The sequence below is a fragment of the Conger conger genome, chromosome 15, assembly GCF_963514075.1.
Source record: "Conger conger chromosome 15, fConCon1.1, whole genome shotgun sequence".
NCBI lineage: Eukaryota > Metazoa > Chordata > Actinopteri > Anguilliformes > Congridae > Conger > Conger conger.
Window position 1 is genome coordinate 7,612,744 of NC_083774.1, and position 23,252 is coordinate 7,635,995.

General features: G+C 48.2%; 1 protein-coding gene across 3 annotated transcripts in view; it reads right to left on the reverse strand.

Annotated features, from left to right (window-relative positions):
• Nucleotides 1-22,805, reverse strand: part of LOC133111176 (carnitine O-palmitoyltransferase 1, liver isoform-like) — a 32,370-nt gene extending 9,565 nt beyond the window's left edge. Inside the window, exons 1-10 of one of the 3 annotated variants that reach the window (XM_061221337.1) lie at nt 22,669-22,805; nt 17,419-17,577; nt 16,813-16,955; nt 15,812-15,986; nt 14,638-14,739; nt 10,130-10,267; nt 9,435-9,512; nt 6,530-6,637; nt 4,902-4,989; nt 2,364-2,559 (exon numbers count right to left, since the gene is read on the reverse strand). In XM_061221337.1, the coding sequence (XP_061077321.1) occupies nt 2,364-2,559; nt 4,902-4,989; nt 6,530-6,637; nt 9,435-9,512; nt 10,130-10,267; nt 14,638-14,739; nt 15,812-15,986; nt 16,813-16,955; nt 17,419-17,559 (1,169 nt within the window). In that variant the 5' untranslated portion in view covers nt 17,560-17,577; nt 22,669-22,805. Of the gene's footprint in view, nt 1-2,363; nt 2,560-4,110; nt 4,196-4,901; nt 4,990-6,529; nt 6,638-9,434; nt 9,513-10,129; nt 10,268-14,637; nt 14,740-15,811; nt 15,987-16,812; nt 16,956-17,418; nt 17,578-22,639 lie in introns of all 3 variants that reach the window. The other 2 variants (XM_061221338.1, XM_061221336.1) reach the window with 2 other exon arrangements.
• Nucleotides 22,806-23,252: the final 447 nt, after the last annotated feature.

Sequence of the window (23,252 nt, forward strand, 5' to 3'; positions counted from 1 at the left end):
GGCTTTATGGAGCTGAACTCAATGACCAGCAGGGCTGACTCGCTGACTCATAATGAGTTACTGCCAATCAGCAGTGCCCACAAATCAGGTTACAGTGTAAACATGATATAAAAACCGGCATAGTCCAAAATTCACTCAGTGATGCCAGGAGCCTGTTTTTATTTACTACCCTGGTTTAATCGAGAAACTGAGATATCGAGTGACAGTTACCCTTTAGAGTCCTCTAGTATTTCCCACAATGTCCGTTGCAAATTTAGTAGTATATGGGTCAATAATGCTGAGCAACAATAGTATTTGGAGAAAACAATTTGAAGTAAAAATGCATTTAAATTCATTCAGTTGTGAACAAAACTAAATTATATGAGAATAGAACAACCCGCTCCATCTCTACCCGCCTCAGCCCTACCTGCCCCCATCTCTACCCCCCTCACCCATACCTGTCCCCATCTCTACCCCCCTCCCCAATCTCTACCCCCCTCACCCCTACCTGTCCATCTCTACCCCCCTCCCCAATCTCTACCCCCCTCACCCCTACCTGTCCCCATCTCTACCCCCCTCCCCAATCTCTACCCCCCTTACCCCTACCTGTCCTCATCTCTACCCCCCTCCCCAATCTCTACCCCCCTCACCCCTACCTGTCCCCATCTCTACCCCCCTCCCCAATCTCTACCCCCCTCACCCCTACCTGTCCCCATCTCTACCCCCCTCCCCAATCTCTACCCCCTCACCCCTACCTGCCCCCATCTCTACCCCCCTCACCCCTACCTGTCCCCATCTCTACCCCCCTCCCCAATCTCTACCCCCCTCACCCCTACCTGTCCTCATCTCTACCCCCCTCCCCAATCTCTACCCCCCTCACCCCTACCTGTCCCCATCTCTACCCCCCTCCCCAATCTCTACCCCCCTCACCCCTACCTGTCCCCAGCTCTACCCCCCTCAGCCCTACCTGACCCCATCTCTACCCCCCTCACCCCTACCTGTCCCCATCTCTACCCCCCTCCCCCATCTCTACCCCCCTCAGCCCTACCTGTCCTCATCTCTACCCCCCTCAGCCCTACCTGTCCCCATCTCTACCCCCCTCCCCCATCTCTACCCCCCTCAGCCCTACCTGTCCTCATCTCTACCCCCCTCAGCCCTACCTGTCCCCATCTCTACCCCCCTCCCCCATCTCTACCCCCCTCACCCCTACCTGTCCCCATCTCTACCCCCCTCCCCCATCTCTACCCCCCTCACCCCTACCTGTCCCCATCTCTACCCCCCTCCCCAATCTCTACCCCCCTCACCCCTACCTGTCCCCATTTCTACCCCCCTCCCCCATCTCTACCCCCCTCACCCCTACCTGTCCCCATCTCTACCCCCCTCCCCCATCTCTACCCCCCCTCACCCCTACCTGTCCCAATCTCTACCCCCCCTCACCCCTACCTGCCCTCATCTCTACCCCCCTCCCCAATCTCTACCCCCCTCACCCCTACCTGTCCCCATCTCTACCCCCCTCACCCCTACCTGTCCCCATCTCTACCCCCCTCCCCCATCTCTACCCCCCCTCACCCCTACCTGTCCCCATCTCTACCCCCCTCCCCCATCTCTACCCCCCCTCACCCCTACCTGTCCCAATCTCTACCCCCCTCACCCCTACCTGTCCCAATCTCTACCCCCCTCACCCCTACCTGTCCCCAGCTCTACCCCCCTCAGCCCTACCTGACCCCATCTCTACCCCCCTCACCCCTACCTGTCCCCAGCTCTACCCCCCTCAGCCCTACCTGACCCCATCTCTACCCCCCTCACCCCTACCTGTCCCCATCTCTACCCCCCTCCCCCATCTCTACCCCCCTCAGCCCTACCTGTCCCCATCTCTACCCCCCTCAGCCCTACCTGCCCCCATCTCTACCCCCCTCACCCCTACCTGTCCCCATCTCTACCCCCCTCAGCCCTACCTGACCCCATCTCTACCCCCCTCAGCCCTACCTGTCCCCATCTCTACCCCCCTCAGCCCTACCTGTCCTCATCTCTACCCCCCTCAGCCCTACCTGTCCCCATCTCTACCCCCCTCCCCCATCTCTACCCCCCTCACCCCTACCTGTCCCCATCTCTACCCCCCTCCCCCATCTCTACCCCCCTCAGCCCTACCTGTCCTCATCTCTACCCCCCTCCCCCATCTCTACCCCCCTCAGTCCTACCTGTCCTCATCTCTACCCCCCTCAGCCCTACCTGTCCCCATCTCTACCCCCCTCAGCCCTACCTGTCCCCTTCTCTACCCCCCTCAGTCCTACCTGTCCCCTTCTCTACCCCCCTCAGTCCTACCTGTCCCCATCTCTACCCCCCTCAGTCCTACCTGTCCCCATCTCTACCCCCCTCAGTCCTACCTGTCCCCGGCAGTGAGGGCTGCCAGCTTCTCCTCTCCCGGGAGCGGCTCGGACTTGTCGGCCAGGATGCGCTCCATCTGCTGCTCGATCTCCCGGGGCAGGAGGAGCCGCCCGTCGTAGAACATCCACACCTTGAAGTAGCGCCCCCTGTGGTACACCACGATGTGCTTGCTCTCGTTCATGTGCTGCAGGGTGTCTGCGCTCACGGGAGGGCGGGGGGGGAGAGAAATCACAGTTATCTCGTACTTACCCACATCCCGGCCTCTCTCTCACCCCCCTGATAACGCTCTCCCCCTGGGAATGCGCTAATCTAAGACTGCTACACTGCTGGGTTCTTACCCTAAAACCAGGGGCTGATTTACACCTGGGGCAGGCGAGTGCAATCTCTGGCCAATCAGTGACATCAATCAATCGACTAACTAGGAGGTGGGAAAGGTGAAGGTCGTCTAGGACAAGGCCACAGGCCTCTCTGAGTATCTACAGCATTTTCACAAGTGAAACAAGGTGGAAGGGTGAGTGTTCTGCAGCTAGTTATGAAAAGTATAATCGGAAGGATGTGAAATGTGTAAATACTACAGAGAGAGCGGAGGAATGCTAAGAGGTTCTAGGTTTGACGAAGACCAAGGTTAAAGATCGATGACACGGGCAGGGTAAGGGTGATGAGGAAGGTTGTCCAAGCTGTTGTTTCACGAGCGTCGAAAACAGACGCTTTCCGCAACATCGACGTTTCACTTCGTCAGTTTTTTTTGTCAGGGACATGAAACAAGAGCTTGCTATTGGAGGAGAGATGTAGAAAACAAATACAGGGGAGTCTATGATAGGACAACTTTCCCTTCAGCTTTTCTCCAGAATAACCACTTCCCATGTGAGGGACAATACATAACGTCCATACTGAACCTGAGAGGGTATTTCCATTTAAACAGGAAGAAGGGCCGCTCGTTTCTAATCTAAAATCACCTGCACTAGTTCCATAGCCTCAGGTTTGACTGGTAATATTCTTTTGCAGTTTTTAGTTTTTAAAAATTTGCAAATAGTCACTATAATGTGAAAGTATGTGTTATACTGTAAAAATACACCTTTGAAAGAGTTGCAGTGTGGTGCGTAGATGGAGTAGAAGAGCTTGGCTTGGTTTGTTTCCATGCAGAGAGCAGACTGAATGCTCCGAGTGTTAAATATTTAATTAAAATGTCCTGGAACAGGGGTTAGTATAGCAGGCTGTCTCTGGCCAGCCCTGCGGATATTTTAACTGCTTTTCTGCATGCTGTGATGTTAGTTCCTGCGATAGCACGATTTGCATTGCTCTTTTTCTTTTTTCTTTTTTTTTGAGAGGAAATAAAAAATAGCCAAAGGGAATACCCCTAATTCCATGTAAGAATATCTGCCCTGCGCAATTCTAATCAGCCCAGGACAAACCCGCCCGATTAACCCCCTTGAACCCCGTCAGCGCTTGCTGCGATAGAGCACTTTGTGTCCAGATAATGAATTAATCATTAATTGAACACCAACCTAATCCAGATCTGTGAGCATGTCTCTGAGCGCCGTCGAGCTACAGCGAGTGTTATCACACTGCGGCATGCTGGGATTAATCGCCGAAGCTCTGCCTCCAGAGCGTGCGCTACGGACTACATTTCCCATGAGCACACAGGAGGAGCGGGAAGGCCCTGCCTGAAACTGCATGCAGCATCGGTGAGTTCAGTTACGGGTACGTAAGGAGAAGAGGGGCGGGAAGGCGGCACTATGACTCTACCTGTTTCTACACCTGGGACGCGACAGGAGTTGAACATAGACTCGTATTGGGCCGAGCACATTGGAATAGTGTTTTGTAGCATGAGCTGAAAAGCAAAAGGGAGAGTCAAACAAAACCAAAAAATAAAAAAAATTTAATTCAAATAAAATTAAACCCAACAGAACCATGGAGACACCTATGGGGGGGAAAAAAAACATGGAAGATACCAACAGGACAGGAAGAGGGAGGGGAGGACGGAAGATTCCATTGGGATTAGACGGTGTAAGCCAGGGGGGGGTATACATCTGAAGATGGATGAGGATTCTGTTAATGAGGCTCTCAGAAAACCAGCCACACAGGACTCAGGCGTCACCAGCACGTGACAGACGACGCGGCTATATCGCGGATGATTCTGGGGGCAGTGCGCCATGATAACCCGAGGGCACAGGAAACGCAACTGCTTAAACTCACTCCCGAAGACGTGGCTATTTTTATTCATCTACTGTATACTTTAAGATGTGTTCACATGGTTATGAAGAATTGACTAAATTGAGGAAAAAGTTCATTGTGATTTCAGGTTGTCTTTAACAGATATCGAGCATGTTAATCAACCAATTTTGAAGACCGTTTCCCTTGTGTCCAAACATACTGTAGCCTCTTAATCAAATCGATCCCCGAGCCGCCAGTCACCGTGTGACAGACGGATTTCATCGGCCAATCGGAGGCGTGTTGTGTGCCGCTGAGTGGGCGGGGCTGGTTTCCTCCGGCCTATGGGGCGGGGGGGCCGGGGGCTGGGGGAGCCCTCCTCTTACCTGTCTCGTCTCCGGGGATGCGGGAGCTGTTAAACATGCGCTCCCACTGCGCAGAGCACAGCGGAACCCGCTTCTCCAGAATGTAAATCTGGAACACGGGGCACAAACCGCCGCGAGCGAGAGCCGGAGACAAAACAACAACAACAACAACAAGCGTTTATGCACTGCGCTCGGTCACATGCGCGGACAAACAGAGCGCCAGAGAGGGGCGGGAGCAGAGGGGGAGAGGAGCGGAGGAGGGACAAGACCGAACAAACAACAAAAATAAATAAAAACTGTGTGTTTGTCAGCCCCGGAGCTGCCTCTCATGAATGCAGCTGTTCAGAGCAGGTAATCACACACAGAGCGCAACAACTGCACAGGCAAGAGTAATCAATATTCTCACACAAACACACGCACGCAGGAATGCACGCAGGAACGCACGCATGCGTACACACGCACGCACACACGCACACACACACATACACATATTCTCTCACACACGTATTCTCTCACACAGGCACGCACACTCACACACTAGCACATACGTACACACATGCTAGATTGGGATTATCACTTAAAAGACATCAAACCTAGTATAGCAGATGAATACATGCAGACAATAACACGCATCTATATAATATACACTGTACAACATAAGCAATGTACACTCAGTGAGCACTTTATTTGGTATTTATCAGACCTATTTTTTTAGACTTATTCATTCTTCTGCTGCTATAGTCTATGCGTGGTTATTTGCATGACTGTCACCTTTCTGTCAGCTTTGACTAGTCTGGCCAGTCTCCTCAGACCCCTTTTACTAACAACGCATTTCTACCCACAGAACTGCTGCTCGCTGCATGTTTTTGGTTTTTTGAACCATTCTGAGTAAACTTGATTTCAATGCTGCCACACGATTAGCCAATTAGATAATCGCCTGAATAAGTAGGTGTGCAGTTGTTCCTAATGAAGTGCTCAGAGAGTGTATATTGTCACAATTACATCAAGATTAAATTACTATTTTAGATACTGATGAAGGTGCAGGATAGGCCTGCCACCACAGATACTATGATTATTATTTTGTTCATGCCTTTGAGGGTGATGTTCTACTGTTTTACTGACACACAGACAGGAACCGGAAAGAACATCAGAGGGGAAAAGAGGGAGGGTTTTTTTCCCCACCGAAAGACCCTGCGTTCACCTGTATGGCTTCACCTGAGCCTCTCTGCTTCACTGCAGGGACAGGTTCTGAACTGTTTCATAACGGATACACCAGGAGGTGGACTGGTACTCTACGCACAGGCAAAAACCACGGTCATTAAGCCTTTTTCAGCCAGAAGGGGGAGGGCGATTCACAGTCAGGTGACACTAATTCTCAGGTAATATTGACACTGAGGTGATACTGATAGATAATATTGATACTGAGGTGATACTGATAGGTAATATTAATACTGAGGTGAGACTGATAGGTAATATTAATACTGAGGTGAGACTGATAGGTAATATTGATAATGAGGTGATAGTGATACTCAGGTGTTACAAGGGCTCAGGTGATATTTGGGCTCAGGTGAAAGTGATGCTTAGGCGATACTGGTGTCCAGGAGACTCGGGGGATTGTGGGAGACGCATGGCATTGTGGGGAAACTCACCGGTTTGATCTGCGCCCGGTCCAGCATCCTCCTGTACATCATGATGGCGTGGATGGCGTTACCCGCCCGAGCTGCCTGCAGACTGGTGGGGAACACATACAGGAAGTCCTGAGAGAGAGAAAGAGAGAGGGGGGGGAGAGAGAGAGAGAGTGGGAGAGGGAAAGTGGGAGAGAGAGGGAGGGAGAGGTGGGGTGGAGGGAAAGTGGGAGAGAGAGGGAGGGATGGAGGGAGAGAGGGAGAGAGAGGGGGAGAGAGAGAGGTGGGGTGGAGGGAAAGGGAGAGAGAGGCAGAGAGGGAGAGAGAGAGGGGGAGAGAGAGAGGGAGGGCGGGAGAGAGAAAGAGCGAGGTTGGGTGGACGGAGAGGTGAAAGAAAGAGGGAAGAGGAAAACAGAAAAGCGTATTAGTGTTTCAAGTGCTTCTGAAAGCAGAATGAACTCAGCATGAACATCAGGAGATCCATCAGCTGAGTCCCAAATCAGCTGTGTGAGCGCGCAAAACATTGAGCTGTGCCGTATCTGTGTCCTGCCCAACACGGCCAAATATGGTTGTGCTGCAGTCCCAGAGACCACATTCCTCAGGCCTGGATGGAGACCAGCGAACAGACACACTCAACCTCCATTCCCCAGCGAACAGACACTCTCAACCTCCATTCCCCAGCGAACACACTCTCAACCTCCATTCCCCAGCGAACAGACACTCTCAACCTCCATTCCCCAGCAAACACACTCTCAACCTCCATTCCCCAGCAAACAGACACTCTCAACCTCCATTCCACAGAGAACAGACACACTCAACCTCCATTCCCCAGCAAACACACCCTCAACCTCCATTCCACAGAGAACACACCCTCAACCTCCGTTCCCCAGCAAACACACCCTCAACCTCCATTCCATAGAGAACACACCCTCAACCTCCATTCCCCAGCGAACAGACACTCTCAACCTCCATTCCCCAGCGAAGCCAGCCTGGGGCAGGAACAGGGGCGGCAGGGCCACAGAGCTCCATCAGCAACCTGCTTCACCTGGGACAGAACGTCCAGCCCATCTACAGACCCTCAGAATCCAGCTCTACTGACACTTACAGACCCTCAGAACCCTGCTCTACTGACACCTACAGACCCTCACAATCCAGCTCTACTGACACCTACAGACCCTCAGAACCCAGCTCTACTGACACCTACAGACCCTCACAATCCAGCTCTACTGACACCTACAGACCCTCAGAATCCAGCTCTACTGACACCTACGGACCAACCTAATCCAACTTGACCGACACCTACATAGCCACAGAATCCAGTGCATCTACTGACCTACAGAACCCCAGAATCCAGTGCATTTACTGACACCTACAGACCATCAGAATCCAGTGCATTTACTGACACCTACAGACCATCAGAATCCAGTGCATCTACTGACATCTACAGACCATCAGAATCCAGTGCTTTGTGACACATCGAGCACCTGAAACCTACATACATGTATAAATAATATAATTGAAAAACTTCACACAAACAGAACCCAAAATCTCTTTAATAGTCACCGGGACGTGTTCTGTTGCATCAGTTGCACACAAACTCAAATTTAACTGGTGACTAAACAAACATATCTTAGCCTACATAACACGGCTAAAGATTCTCAGGAGCTTAAAGAATGTACAGCAGTAACTTTAACCCAAAACCGCAGGCTCAGTCATATCTAAAGGAACTCTTCCCGAGTCAGTCAATACAGTGGTCTACAGCAGGTGTACCACAGCACCGGCCCGCACACGAGCTCCACACGGCCCAAAGTGCACCCAGCTACACTGTATTTGTCTTGGACTGAAGGTCTCCAGATGATGATATCATCAGGAAGTGCCCGCGGTGCCAGGCAGGCAATTCCCATGCCTGGTTCGTCATGGTCGGTTAGCGCCAGGAAATTGAATGCCAGACAGATAAACGCCAGATGAATGCCAGATCACCGCGAGGTGAGCCAAGGCTCGGCGTTTCAAAGAAAGATACTTTCACGGCAGACAGGCTATTTCAGCACCAGGCAGACTGAAATGCTCAATTCAAAAGAAACTTTACCAAACTGCCTTTGGACCAGTGCCTTTAGCCTGAAATGATCACACTGGAATTTCAGGCTGGAACCTGACACTGGAAAAGAGACTTAACACTGGAATTTCACACTGGAACCTCACACTGGAAAAGGAATGCAACACTGGAATTTCACACTAGAACCTCACACTGGAAAAGGGATTAAACACTGAAATTTCACACTGGAACCTCACACTGGAAAAGGGATTTAACACCGGAATTTCACACTGGAACCTCACACTGGAAAAGGGATTTAACACCGGAATTTCACACTGGAAATGGTATTTAACACCCGGGGCGGTGGCAAAAAGAACAGCCAAGCGCTGCTCCATGCAGGCCGTTCTACACTCAGCTACAACACACACTCTCTCTCAACTAGCCTCCTGATCATCCCCCAGCTTAACTGGCTAAAAAATGTCCTCTCCCTCTCCACCTCAGCTGATGAGCAGTGAGCATTCTGGCGCAAAATGGCAGCCGTGCATCACCCTGGTGGACCAGGCGGACCAGGTGGTACACATTGGTGGTGGTTGAGGCGAGTTTCCCCCTCATCAATGTAAAGCATTTTGGGCACGAGATTAAAGAATTAGCAACCTCCTGGTTCGCAGAAGCCAAGTGGCAGCCTGTAGCCTAGTGGCCAAGGTACACGACTGGGACCCGGAAGGTAGTTCAAACCCTGGTGTAGCCCCAATGAGATCTATACAGCTGTTGGGCCCTTGAGCAAGGCCCTGAACCCCACATTGTTCCAAGGGATTGTCCCTTGCTTAGTCTAATCAACTGTAATTCACTCTGGATAAAAGCATCAGCTAAATAATTGCAATGTAATGTTCCTCTCACCATTGCATAGTAGTTGCTGTTGACCATGATGGGGCCCCGCCCTCTGAGGTAGATGTACTCTTCCCACCAATCACTGACCTGCATGCAACGACATCACAGAGAGAAAGGGGAGGAGTCAGATGTGATACATGTGTAGAGAGGAAAGTGAACTGTTCTCATACAATTATTATTATTATTATTATTATTATTATTATCATCATTATTATACTACATGGATATGCCCCTGGTATCTGTTAAGGCACTGTTCCACTGTGTGGACGCGTAGCGTAGTGGTTAAGGTAAATGACTGGGACCCGCAAGGTGGTTTGATCCCCGGTGTAGCCACAATAAGATCCACGCAGCCGTTGGGCCCTTGAGCCTGCTTAGTCTGCCAAATGCCATGAATGTAATGTAATGGATGGGCCCTGGTACTGAGTCTGGACTCTGACTGTCACCCAGGGATGTGAACCAGCAACCCCTGCTGATCGATCAGGAGATGGAAGGACCAGCCACATTTCATGCATCATAAAACAGCGGTGTGATAAGCAGTCGCTGCATCACATCCTCGTCTGTGATTTCCTGAATCGAAATCAGACATTACTGCTAAATAATATTAATACATTATATTATGATTGGGTATTCCAATGTTTGCAGAAAGAGAGCTTTGTATAAGAGAGAGGCTAAGGAAGGGGTGGGGATTGCGGCCATGGACGTACGTAATTGGAAGCCCACCAGGACTTGAGTTTGAGGTACCACTGCAGCCTGGGACCCAGAGTCTTCTCAAAGTCCACGGCCAGACCCTCCATCCTCGCAAACTCCACATCGTCCATGAGGGGCCGCGCTGACTCCAGGTACTGTGGGGGAGAGAGGACATGGTCAGCAAAAAAGAGACAGTGTGTGTGAGTGTGTGAGTGCGTGAGTGTGTGTGTGTGAGTGTGTGTGTGTGTGCATGTCTGCGTGTGTGTGTGCGTGCATGTCTGTGTGTGTGTGTGTGTGTGTGTGTGTGTGTGTGTATGTGTGTGTGTGTCAGGCGGTGTGTGTATGTGTGAGGCGGTCTGTATGTGTGTGTGTGTGTGTGTGTGTGTGGCGGTGTGTGTGTGTGTGTGAGGCGGTGTGTATGTGTGTGTATGTGTGTGTGTGTGTGAGTGTGTGTGTGTGTGTGTGTGTGTGTGTGTGTGTGTGTGAGTGCCTGTGTGAGTGAGTGTGTGTGCGTATGGGCGTATGTGTATGAGTATGTGCGTGTGAGAGAATGTAGGTGTGTGTGTGTTTGTGTGTAATGAGTGTGTGTGTGAAGGTGTGCGAAGTTTGTTAGAGAAAGTGAGAGACAGTGGGAGTGTCTACATGTGTATGTGTGTGAGAGGAGAGAGAGAGAGAGAGAGAGAGGGAGAGAGAGAGAGGGAGCACCTCTGTATCAGTGTATCTACACTTCCATTAGGTAATCATCGCCCTTTGCCCAGCGAGCCACGAGGAACAATTGCACACACAGTCCCTCGAGGTTAACTGGGACAAAGGTGACACTGTGTCCCCTCGGTCCTGTACGCCTTGTCCTCCAGGCTTACAGGCACAAAGGTGGGGACTACCACACGTCTGAGCCAAATGTACATAAACTGTATTTATATTGCACCTTTCTAGCCACAAAGTCACAAACTGCTTCACAATCACAACATGGATACATAAACATGGTAAAATAACAAGAGAAGCAATTACAGAGGCAATACAAAATGGAACTAGCCAAACGGCAGTCTGAATAGATGTTAATCTGAAGCTGCGATTTAAAGGTGTGAGTGGTCTATGGGGCATAACATGTAGGGGCACGTCAAAAGGGAATTACAAATATCTAGGCGAGAAATACATTAATGGACGATCATCTCCACTGTGGCTCCACAGGCTTGAGTTTGGCAACGCTCCTCAGTCGGTAAAAACAGGAACGAGTCAACAACTGCCGATCAAAGCTGAAAGCCTGGTCAAATTTCTGGCACTTCTCTGACCAATAATAGAAGTGCCAGAAACATAGATTTCTATGTTTAGGACCAAAACGCTAAAGAAAGGGAACCGATACACCCCTGAAAGCCACGGAAGCCATTTTGTCTGGAGGAACACGGAGAACCTGGGTTTTATCTTTCAGCTGCAGGAAATCGTTGGCCATCCAACCCTCTGAACAACCGGGCTAAAACAGCAGGACTGTCAGGTTTATCAGGCTTGAAAGACAATTATAATTGAATGTCATCTGCATAACAGTGCCAAGAAATGCCTTAAAGTGAATAATAACCTTCTGTGATACCAGGCTGGGGAGGGCCTGGGCGTAACATGGTGAAGAGACACGCAAATTCAAAATAAGGGTTGGGCTTAGTGCCATTTATCAACACCCAATCAAACAATTAACGAAAATCCTTCACACAAAAATGCCTCAACCAAAACAAACCAAGGCGGAGAAAACCCATTTCCAGCTCAGCCCAAGTGTGTCTTTTTAGGACTGAAAACCAGGCTTCTCTTATGGCCCAATAATTTGGCAATCGGTCCCAGCTACAGTGATTACAATCAATCACAGCTGTGGCTCCAGCTGTCTGTGGGGCTGTCTGGTGGTGGCATCACCTTAACTACCCCCCTTCTGGCGTAACACTACAGATAGTGCACATTGCCTTCCCCCATTCCTGTGAACTGGGTGCTCAAGGTTGACTGGGACAAAGGCGATGACTAGTAGTTACCCACAAGGCTTCAAGAGTTCATCACAGTGCATAGGTACAGTACTGTGCAGAAGCCTTAGGCACCCTAGACTTTATTATATATATGTTTATTTTTTTTGTGTGTGTTAGTATAAAAGAACACATTTGAGATTTGCAATTGACTACTTTACATAAAAACTTGATCAAGGCTGTCTTGAGATCAGAAGCAAGAAGCCAACCAAAGTCAAAAGAACAAGCAAAAGAACTGTGGCAAGTTCTCCAACATGCTTGGAACAAACTGCTGATTGTCTTATAGAACTGCAGGACTTCTCAGAGAAGTGATGCAGTTTTAACGCCAAAGGGGAGTCACACTTAAAAAAAAAATTTGATTTAGTTTTTAACTATTCTGCCAAATTACTCAAATGTAATGTAAAATGTATAGTAGGTTTATTTAGGACCTTTAATTGAATTATTTTTGAAATCAATGAAAATCTTATCCGTACAGAATGTTATACAGGTGCCGAAGGCTTTTGCACAGTACTGTATATGCGCACATTAATTACATGATAAAGAGTTAGAGGTGCAGAATTAAAGTAAAACAAACACAGAACCAATAACCAACATTGATTGGTACGTTTCACTATTAAATGGTAAAACAATCTGTTGATGGTAATTGCACTGATATCAGAGCTCAATAAAGAGTGTTGAACCATGACTGTTGCGGGATCATGGTTACCATGACGCGGTCAGCGGCTTGTTACCAGGTGACAGGCACCTTCCGGTGTCGGTCACTTCAAAAGAAGCATTGCTCAATAACAGCAATGGTTCACAAACAGTGGCATAAACCGGGAGTTACTACTTCCATTCATAGGACAGTGCTGGTTTAAGACGCAACTGTAGAGTTGATGGTTCAAGGCCCGGGTGGGCAGGCAGGGATGTTGCCATGTATCCCCTGGATCCCTATCCAAGATGTAAGACTTGGTTCTGGATTTATGTTAATTAAGCACATATAACTCTTAATCATGTTCATTCCCTGCACAGAAAGGGGGAAAGGTACATGACTGGGACCCCGGAAGGTAGGTGGTTCAAGCCCCGGTTTAGCCACGATAAGATCTGCACAGCTCTTGAGCCCTTGAGCAAGGCCCTCAACCCTACGTTGCTTTGGATAAAAGCATCAGCTAAATAACAAATGATGAAATTATAAAAGAAAGAACTCCTCGAGCAAGGCCCTTATCCCAAAAACGCTGCTTCAGGGACAGGTTGACCCGTTTGCTGTCTTCCACCTTGCAACTGTTCTCTCTGGAATTTCCCCCAAAAGAGAAACATGTTCTCAATGGACAATCCCTGGTTAGTAACACCGGGTTTGTGACCTAAGGGTTGCCAGTTTGAATCCCAGGTAGGACAATGCTATTGTGCCCTTGAGCAAGGTGTTTAACTGGACTATGCAGATTAATTAAATGGATAAAATGGATGTATTTTTAAAAACACGCTCTGGATAAGAACACCTGTAATGTCATTTTAAACATAGATCAGTGTTTAAGAGGCCCGAATGCAACCAATCATGCTGAAGAAAGACAAAGAAAGTGTGTTCAAATGACCGGCTAACCAGGAATACTCCTGCTTTTGCTCATGAAACGACTCGTCTATAAACTATGTTTTTGTGACCCAACATCTTTGTCTTAACTCAGCAACCAATTCCATAAACAACATGAAAGTCTGACCACGAGACCTTGCCAATGCCAACAAACAATTAGTCTGAACTACACTTGCAAGATAGCAGCTGGATTCAGTAAGACCAGCCGTATCAACAAAGCTACAGCCGGCTTATCTGCAGACATCTAATCCCAAGTCCTGAACAACAGAAAAGGGCCAGAACTTCAGCCCCTTTGACCTTAACAGCCAACACAGCAGCCCTGACGCAAAGCTCCAGCACCCCAGAGTACGGCTCCTCAGGACAGCTCCTGAGGACAGCCAGTCTCTCTCTGGACAGGGCGGATATTACCCCACCCGCTGCTACTTGTCCGTCTGGTTTTGCGCACACACACTTAAACCTGTGGCTCAGGATTCTCTGTCAGGTGTCCAAGTCGTGCCACTGCTGGCAGTCGAGAGTTATTTATGGCAGGAATGAAACCAACATGTTCCCTCTCGCCCTCAGTGACTATACTTACTGTTTCCCAGGGCAGTCTGTGTACAGTTGATAGTGTACGGATATCATATAATCGCTGGAATGTTTTAGTTATGTTTTTCGAAACATCCAGAGACACATGCAGACACTGGCAGGTAAACAGCAGGTAAGACCGGACCGGACTGGACAGGACTGGAAAAACCCAACCAGCTGGAGCCATTCATCCCTCTGGGACAAGGCCCACTTCAAGACCCGCCAGGTTCTGACCAATGCACATCTCTGACCAATGAGAGGAGTGCCAGTTTCTGACCGATAAGAGGAGTGCCAGTCGCTGACCAATGAAAGAAGTGCCTGTTTCTGACCAATAAGAGGTGTGCCAGTTTCTGAGCAATGAGAACAGTGTCCGGCCAATGAGAGAAGAGGATCGGTGACTCACTCTCCTCATGGTGTCCTTGATGGAGGGCACGGGCAGTCTTGGCAGAGAGTTCTGGAAGCTGTAGAGCATGGGCTTCCGTCCCGAGAACAGCCTCACAAATACCTGGGGGGGGGGGGGGGGGGGGGGGGGGGGGCAGGGGATAAAATTTGCATCGGTCACTTCACATTACACACCCCAAGCACAAACGCTCACATTAACCAGGAATTCACACTCATCAGACAGGACTCCTACCTCTGGACCAGAGTGACATAATGATTAAAATAGTGTATTGTACTTGTTCTATTTGTAATAGTATTTTCAGCCACTGAATGGATGTGAAGTGTGTGTCTGCGTGTGTCTGCGTGTGTCTGCGTGTGTCTGCGTGTGTCTGCGTGTGTGTACATGTGCATGTGTGTGTGCGTGTGCATGACTGTGTGTGTGCATGCATGTACGTGTGTGTGTGTGTGTGTTTGTGTGTGTGTGTGTTTGTGTGCGCGCATCTGTGTGTAATAGTATTTTCAGCCACTGAATGGATGTGAAGAGTGTATGCGCATCTGTGTGTGTGTGTGTGTGTGTGTGTGCGCATGTACTTGCACATAAGTCTGCATGTGTGTGTGTTCATCCATATGTATGTGTGAGTGTGTGTGTGTGTGTGTGTGTTTGTATGTATGCGTGTGCGTCTGTGTTTGGATGACGGATTGAATGTGATCAGACATGGCTGCATATTGAACCACATCCGGCCTGAGTTTACACAGTTAAGGCTTTGTCTCGGCCTGATGGAGCTCACTGCTCTCAATCAGTCTTTGGCTGTGAAACCATATAACGCTGTACAGTAACAACAAATGAACACACAACACAATCACTCATAGCAACTCAAATATCAACTTACAGATGAGAGGCATGGGGATATCCAATGTTACTGGGGTCAAAGTGTTCGGGGGGGTTGAGACTTTAGTATTACTTGCCATTCAGTAAAACTGCATCTTTTATTATTATTTTTTTTTATGTTCACAGTCTGAACAGACTTGGGACAAACGATTATCTGAAGTCCTTTCATTTAACGTTACTCTTTGGAAAGCAGCAAAAGTCGACTGCTCTTACATCCTGAGCTAATGCCACCCCATCAACACCAACACCATAATCATCACCATCACCATCACCACCATCACCACCATCACCCCTCTAGCTGACTCACCATCCAGAAGCGGGTCTTCCAGCCGATGGCCTGTCCGTGCCGGGCATACATCCAGCCGTGCCAGGACAGGAGGCTCTTCAGCGCATTCCTCATGATGAAGATGATGGTGACCCACAGCCCCGTCCCCACCAGGATCCCGCCCACCACACGCTGGCTGTCCTCCGCCATGTACCTGCTGCAGGGGGCACAGGGTCACGGGGTCAGGGGTCGCAGGTTCCAGAGGGCAGGCACAGCGAGCGTGCCTTCCTCCACAGCTGATGCAAGTGTTAACCTCTTACCTGTTAACCTGATTCTGTCCTCTAATGCTCAAGCAAAGGCACCAGGGGAGAGTTAGATTAAAAGTATTATCAATAAGCTGGAGTGGTTCAGTCAATGAGTCAGTCAATGAGTCAGTCCAGCCAGCCAGCCAGCCAGTCTGTGAGTGACTCCATCATTCAGTGAGAGTCACTGCTTTCTAAGAAAGTCCCAGCCTACATGGTTAATTGGGAGTCAGCTCTGGCAGAGGAATCCCACAATGCATAACTCTCCAGCCTGTGCACAAATGCACAGCCAATAGAGTAGGCACAAGGCGATTTCAGAAAGCGGGTAATTGACGTGCTGGCCGAGATGCAGGCCGCTCCAGAGGGTCCGCTCAGCGTGTGTGTGAAAGGTTGCACAAGGTCCATCTGAGCAGATAAGCCCTGGCCTTGGGTCTACAGCGTAAACAGTGTGGGCTGGAAACACAGGAACTAGTCAGCCCAATTCATCGATATCACTGAGCCTTAAAGACACAGTCACTAAAACAGCCCGTTCCCGGGTAAAGCTCAAGAGAGGTGCCGGAGAACGGACGTGTAAAACTGGATCAAGACTGATTCTGGTACTTAAAAGCACACAATCTCCTTCTTATGGATATCAGGTTCTAAAATAAAAACCTGGAACATACACAATATGGGACCTCTAAAGAACAGCGGTGGCAGGGTTTGATGCTCACATGACCGGGCCGGTTTAGGGGTGGTGGTTACCTGATCGGGACATGAGCCCCCAGTTTGGCAGTCAGGCCCAGGGAGGGGTCCATTAGGGCGTATTTGTTTGCAGACATGTAGCCCCCCACCACGATCATCAACCCGGTTGGGCTGCCTGGATACACCCCAGTCATAATCCCATTCTACAGAGACAGAGAGACAGACAGAGAGACAGAGAGACAGACAGAGAGACAGACAGACAGACAGGCAGGCAGGCAGGCAGACAGACAGACAGACAGACAGCACAATGTGTTATATTTACCAAAGATACTGACAAACATGTCATCTCTATCATTAACATGTTCAGCAAGTTCATATCAGTTTGAATCAATAATGACATTGCGTGCACATAGTCTACATCATATCAGTTCCATTCCAGCTTGTCTTTAAAGATAGTTTGAGTCTCGGCATTGCACTGAGCATGTGTTAATAAATCTCATTAGTTCCCCTCTGAGAGGGAGCAAAAACAGAAGGAGGGCATAGGGTCAGAGGTTAGGGGTCAGGGATCAGAGGTTAGGGGTCAGGAATTGAGGCTCAGGGGATCATGAAATTAGGGTTTGAGGAATGTGCTTCAGGGGTGAGGGGTGAGGGGTCAGGAGGGGTCACCTTGAAGCGGATGAACCTCTTCTTCCAGGAGTGCAGGCCGGAGAGGTAGACCTGGCGCAGGGCCTCATGGCAGAGCTGCAGGTCGATGCCATCGGGGGTGACTGTGAACTGAAAGGCCACTGCCTGATGCGCTTCCGCCATGCTGGCTGTGCAGGTTCACTGCGGAGAGACGGCTAGCGTTAGCACAGTTCTGCTGGCTGTGCAGGTTCACTGCGGAGAGACGGCTAGCGTTAGCACAGTTCTGCTGGCTGTGCAGGTTCACTGCGGAGAGACGGCTAGCGTTAGCACAGTTCTGCTGGCTGTGCAGGTTCACTGTGGAGAGACGGCTAGCGTTAGCACAGTTCTGCTGGCTGTGCAGGTTCACTGCGGTGAGACGGCTAGCGTCAGCACAGTTCTGCTGGCTGTGCAGGTTCACTGTGGAGAGACGGCTGGCGTTAGCACAGTTCTGCTGGCTGTGCAGGTTCACTGCGGAGAGACGGCTAGCGTTAGCACAGTTCTGCTGGCTGTGCAGGTTCACTGCGGTGAGACGGCTAGCGTTAGCACAGTTCTGCTGGCTGTGCAGGTTCACTGTGGAGAGACGGCTAGCGTCAGCACAGTTCTGCTGGCTGTGCAGGTTTACTGCGGAGAGACGGCTGGCGTTAGCACAGTTCTGCTGGCTGTGCAGGTTCACTGCGGAGAGACGGCTAGCGTTAGCACAGTTCTGCTGGCTGTGCAGGTTCACTGCGGTGAGACGGCTAGCGTCAGCACAGTTCTGCTGGCTGTGCAGGTTCACTGTGGAGAGACGGCTAGCGTCAGCACAGTTCTGCTGGCTGTGCAGGTTTACTGCGGAGAGACGGCTAGCGTTAGCACAGTTCTGCTGGCTGTGCAGGTTCACTGTGGAGAAATGGCTAGTGTCAGCACAGTCCAGCTGGCTGTGCGGGTTCACAGTGATGATATGGGTAGCGTTAGCGCAGTCATGCAAGCTGTGCAGGTTCCAAAGTGATGTACAAAACAGCGCATATCAACAAACAACCGAAAACGTCACATTAGGGACGATTTCATATACGATCGGTTGTAAGGCCATGAACATAAGTCCAGTACACAAGATAGATGGACCAAGTCTGTAACTACCACACCAAGACATCTACAACTCTGGAACCACAGTACAGTACCCAAACACCATACATTCTAATACTCTTTATATACTGTACATGCTTGAAGAAAACAGTTAACATGCAGGAAAACAAAGACTAGCGTGGATTCATACACCAGCAATCAGTGGCACACGGAAATGATTCTATTTCTGGAACATTTTTTATGCCACGATTCCAACAGCCAGATGATGTACAAATTTGCAACAAGGCAAATACCACTGAACAGCCCTGCCCTCAACCAACAGGTGTAGAGAGAGATCACGTGCTGTGCTGACTAAGTGCCTGTTACCACATACCTACTGACGTCCAGGGAAACTGCCATTAATCTTATAGGAAGGACAGACAGCTGATCCACATACCAACACGTAGGGTCAAGCTTCTGATCACGAAATAATAATACTTTGCAACGGCAAAATTTTTATACAATGTATTGCAGCCCTTAGTGCTTCATGATACAAAGGAATACATGGATGAATCACACAAAGGAATCATCGGAACAAGATGTACAATAAGAACAGCCATAAAAACAAATGTCCAAAATTAGACTGCTTTTTTCGCCACTCTTCTTCAGTGTAGTTTATCCCTAGTTTAATGTTCAGTTCTTTACTGAACATTCTTCACTGAACATTCTAATGCTGATGTAACCATCACTACCCGGGGACTGAAAACAATGCAGTTGTAGAACACTGATTAAGAAATCTGAAAAAACGTTCCAAAAAACCTACACTTCAAAGAGTTACAAAATGGACAGGCTCAGGAATCCTTTGCTAAAACTGACCCTTGCAAGAGGTACAATACACCTCGAAACGGTGAACCACACTGCATACATCTGTGAGGGACTGAATGCACATGACGCACACTGCATACGCCTACACCATAGTTTCACTATGAAATAAAAACACGTCATGACGACCTTATCTTATACCATCCTATTCTGGGAAAAGGACTGTGAAGGGAATCAATATCTGGGCCGAACTGTCCTTGGCATGCTGGCTGAATGCTACAACTAGCATTTAATAATTAAACCGAATAATGAAACATTATTCCCTCTGCATTCCTTGAAATGCTTCCAAATGAGCACCGTTATAAATACTATCAGTACTGACGCCGTGGACATGGCAAAAGGAGTCGTAAATGGCGACATTATTGGCAAAAACAATTATTTGCCATGTTGTCGCACAACTTACGGAAACTAACAGTCTGTGCATCCAGATTTAGAAGCAGAAACGAGAGATGAAAGGAAAGGAAAGTTAATGTGTTATTAACTCCGGGGTAAACCGTGGCCTGTTAGGAATGTCATTGTGTTGTACGTGCATGTGGCACAGGCCAGAGAGTTCATAAACAACACACGTCAACGACCTTCCGGCTGTGTGATCTTTAGGGCAACGCGGACAGGCCCAACAACCTGCAACCGCTGGCCAACAAACCAGAGATTAACACTGCCTTCCCCACCCCCCCCAAAACAACACACACATTTTAACAGTAAAATGTACTTACTTTGTCCAATGTAACATTACAATAATAATACTGTGAATAATAATAACTTTTGTACAGCACTTTGAGCGCACAGCACTTTGAGCGCACAGCACAAAGTGTTTTACAGCAGTGAAAAAAGAGACGAGGAGACACCATTACTTAAGATCAAATAAAAATATAAAAACGATACATTTATAAAAAGAAATACGAATTAAAAGACAAAACTGAAACCGTGACAAGGCAACAGCCATGGACTTTTGCATGAATGGTCTGTAGTCGCTATAGCAACTGTACCACGTCACTGTAAGCAGCAGTAATTTTCAGCTCAACCCTCAACAAGCAGATTCGTTGCTGTTGAATTCGCCTCCCTGCCCTGGTGAATGCACAACAGGTCAGGCAAGTGCACAGGAGATGGTTAATTACACACCCGAAGGGCAAACACACAGGGACAATGGTCAAACGCATCCCCAATGTCCAGGAAGGACAGCTCTACGATGTAGCATGCTAAGATTACGAACATGATTTCGCAAACAAAAAATGGAAAGGGCGTCTAATTCATATTACTACATTCATGTAGCAAACTATAAATCTGCTAAAGACACACCAGTTTTAAATGTAGCTACACTACAGACAAATATCAAAGTTTTCACTTGCTTCCACTTATCAACCTCGTCTGATCAGACATCAATGCAGCCTTATGCTAAGAAACAACTTATACTGTGCGGTGGAGTCGGTGCGAATCGAATCTATTCTCCTGTTTGTTTTGGGACGTATTTTTAAAAACTCCAGAAATAGTCCGGCTTCAATGAAATGAGCTAGTTCTGCGCATTTCATCAACGTGGACACCCAACATTCGGTGCATAACCACGTGACGATGGGAGCCCGAAATAAACAAACGCGTCTGTCAAAAACACACTGAAAGTGTGTTTACAGTAGGGGCACTCCGCCAACACTGTCAGAAAGAGAGGTCAGTTGTGCACCAAAATCAAAATCGCATCCGCACGGGTTCACGGAAATGACGATAATCTGAGACAGCTAAGCTAGACAGCTGGCTACATATCATGCTCTTTTGAATAATAAAATAACGTACAGTTGGCAACTGAGTGAATGCGTCTACGGACGCAGTCATGTTGCAGCAAGGGCAGTGTATGTGATCAAGACGACCATTTATGCATTTGTGTGAAGGGCACACGCAGCTAGCTCCGCGCTACCTATGTTCGCATTTCAGTCCAGTCCCAAAACTGAACTTACTCCCATCCCCCAACACTACACCAGATCACATGACCAGACAGCGCTATTGGAAACTAGGGGAAAGGTCGCGCCAGAAAAACGTGCTACGCGGCCACATAGCCTTCAATTACTGCATTGAATTACGAGAGGAAAACACAATTTACGCTAAAAAATCAGATGCATCAGTGTTTTTAAAAGAAGCTCAAGTTAGTGGTTGTAAAATGCAACTAAGTGACGGTGAGTCATAGTAATTAAATGAAACGCCAAATATGTGAAATGGCTCAAAATAATGTAGCCAGTATAATCGCATTGAAGATTAACACACCGCCACGTTCACACCACAGATAATAAAACGACAGTACATCAACGAATTCAATTAATTGGCCAATGCACAGTTATGCGTGTCAACTGGTTCCCAAAACGAATTTGGGTCAGCAGCAATGCCCGCTCATAAGCTGGCATTAATGCGTTGCAGCCTGAGATAAAACTGCGAAAATTAAACCTAAAATCGTGAGAACTGCATTTCCATTATACAGTGTAATGATTCCACCACCCGCTGGTTGAAAATGTAAACACTGGTACTTGTTGACTGTTTATAGAGCTAAATTGACCTTCAATTACTCCATGTACTACACTGAAACAACTACATGAGGTTAGCTGGCTGTTGGTATTAATTGAATAAGTGTCAGTATTTCAGAAATCTAAAATACCAATCTAAAATAAAGGTAACTAAGGCTCCCATTAATAACTTATTTCCCAAAATCTAGCACAAGATCCTGTGTGACCTTGTCACACCTTTCGAAATGTAGCCTAACAACTGCAAGCCGAGGTCGAGTCTGCGCTGTCGTTTTGAGGACACATAAAACAATACACAATGGTGTTTGCGTTTTGACTAATGACGGCGAGTAATGACTATGTTGGACGAATTTATGCACATCCCATAAGCCCAGTTTCTTCAATATCCCATCATAATTCACAAAGACCTTAAAGCAAGGATCAGATGGTAGCCTCTGTGCGTTTAGGTCCATGCCAAAGGTGGTTTCATCCTGTCAAAAAACCTCATGCACATCTGCTTACTTTCCAAACTTCACTATTGCGTAGTTCATAAACATCGCCTTCCTATATCGCAGATAATGTAAGCCAGCTATGCCAAAACGTACACATCACGAATATGCAACGCTACTTTCTTTTGACAACTTCCTAGTAAAGGTTAAATTGGGTCACTGCCACTACACTACCCGCCTATAGCGTCAAATTTGCTGAGCTTTTGCCGGCTTCTTATCGCTGCGCACCAGCAGCCATGTTTATTTACTTCGCAGTGTCTAAGTAACCACTATTCTCTTGAAAATTAAACCTATACGGTTCAGCCGAGTCTAACTTACCAGGTCTCTTCCTGTATACGTCTACTCACCAAGGACAGTGACAGTTATTGTTTTTAGAAATGAAAATGATGCTGGACTGGAAAAGGACTCTTCCGCACTATGGGTTGCTGCCTATTCCCTAGCTACCGCTGCATGAATGGGTAGCGCGAGTCCAGCTCCAAGCACCGCCCCTTTCTCGTGACGTCACGTATATTTATCAAAATATGCTGAATGAACTCACCGCCCTTTCCTTCTCATCTTTGACTTTTGGGGGAGGGGGGGGGGAGGAGATTCAACCTCCTCGGCAACGAGAAACAATTAACCGCGGTCTTCCGTTTACCAATTAGCACCCGTGAAAGTATGAAGTCTGGGGTCAAAACACGCAGGAAAATTTTAGATTTTAAAGCAATACAGAAACATCTTTCAATTCCAAACAAAAACAATGTACACGATTAATGGTTGCCCCTCGCCTCTGCTAGATCATGGTTAGCAATTAAAGTGTAATTAGTGATAAAGATGCATTTTACAATACATTTTATTGTTTCATTTAAAATCCAATGTGTTGGATTAGAGCCAAAAGAACACACATTTCCGAATAGTTAGACTGCACTGTACGTTCAATTGGACTCAAGAT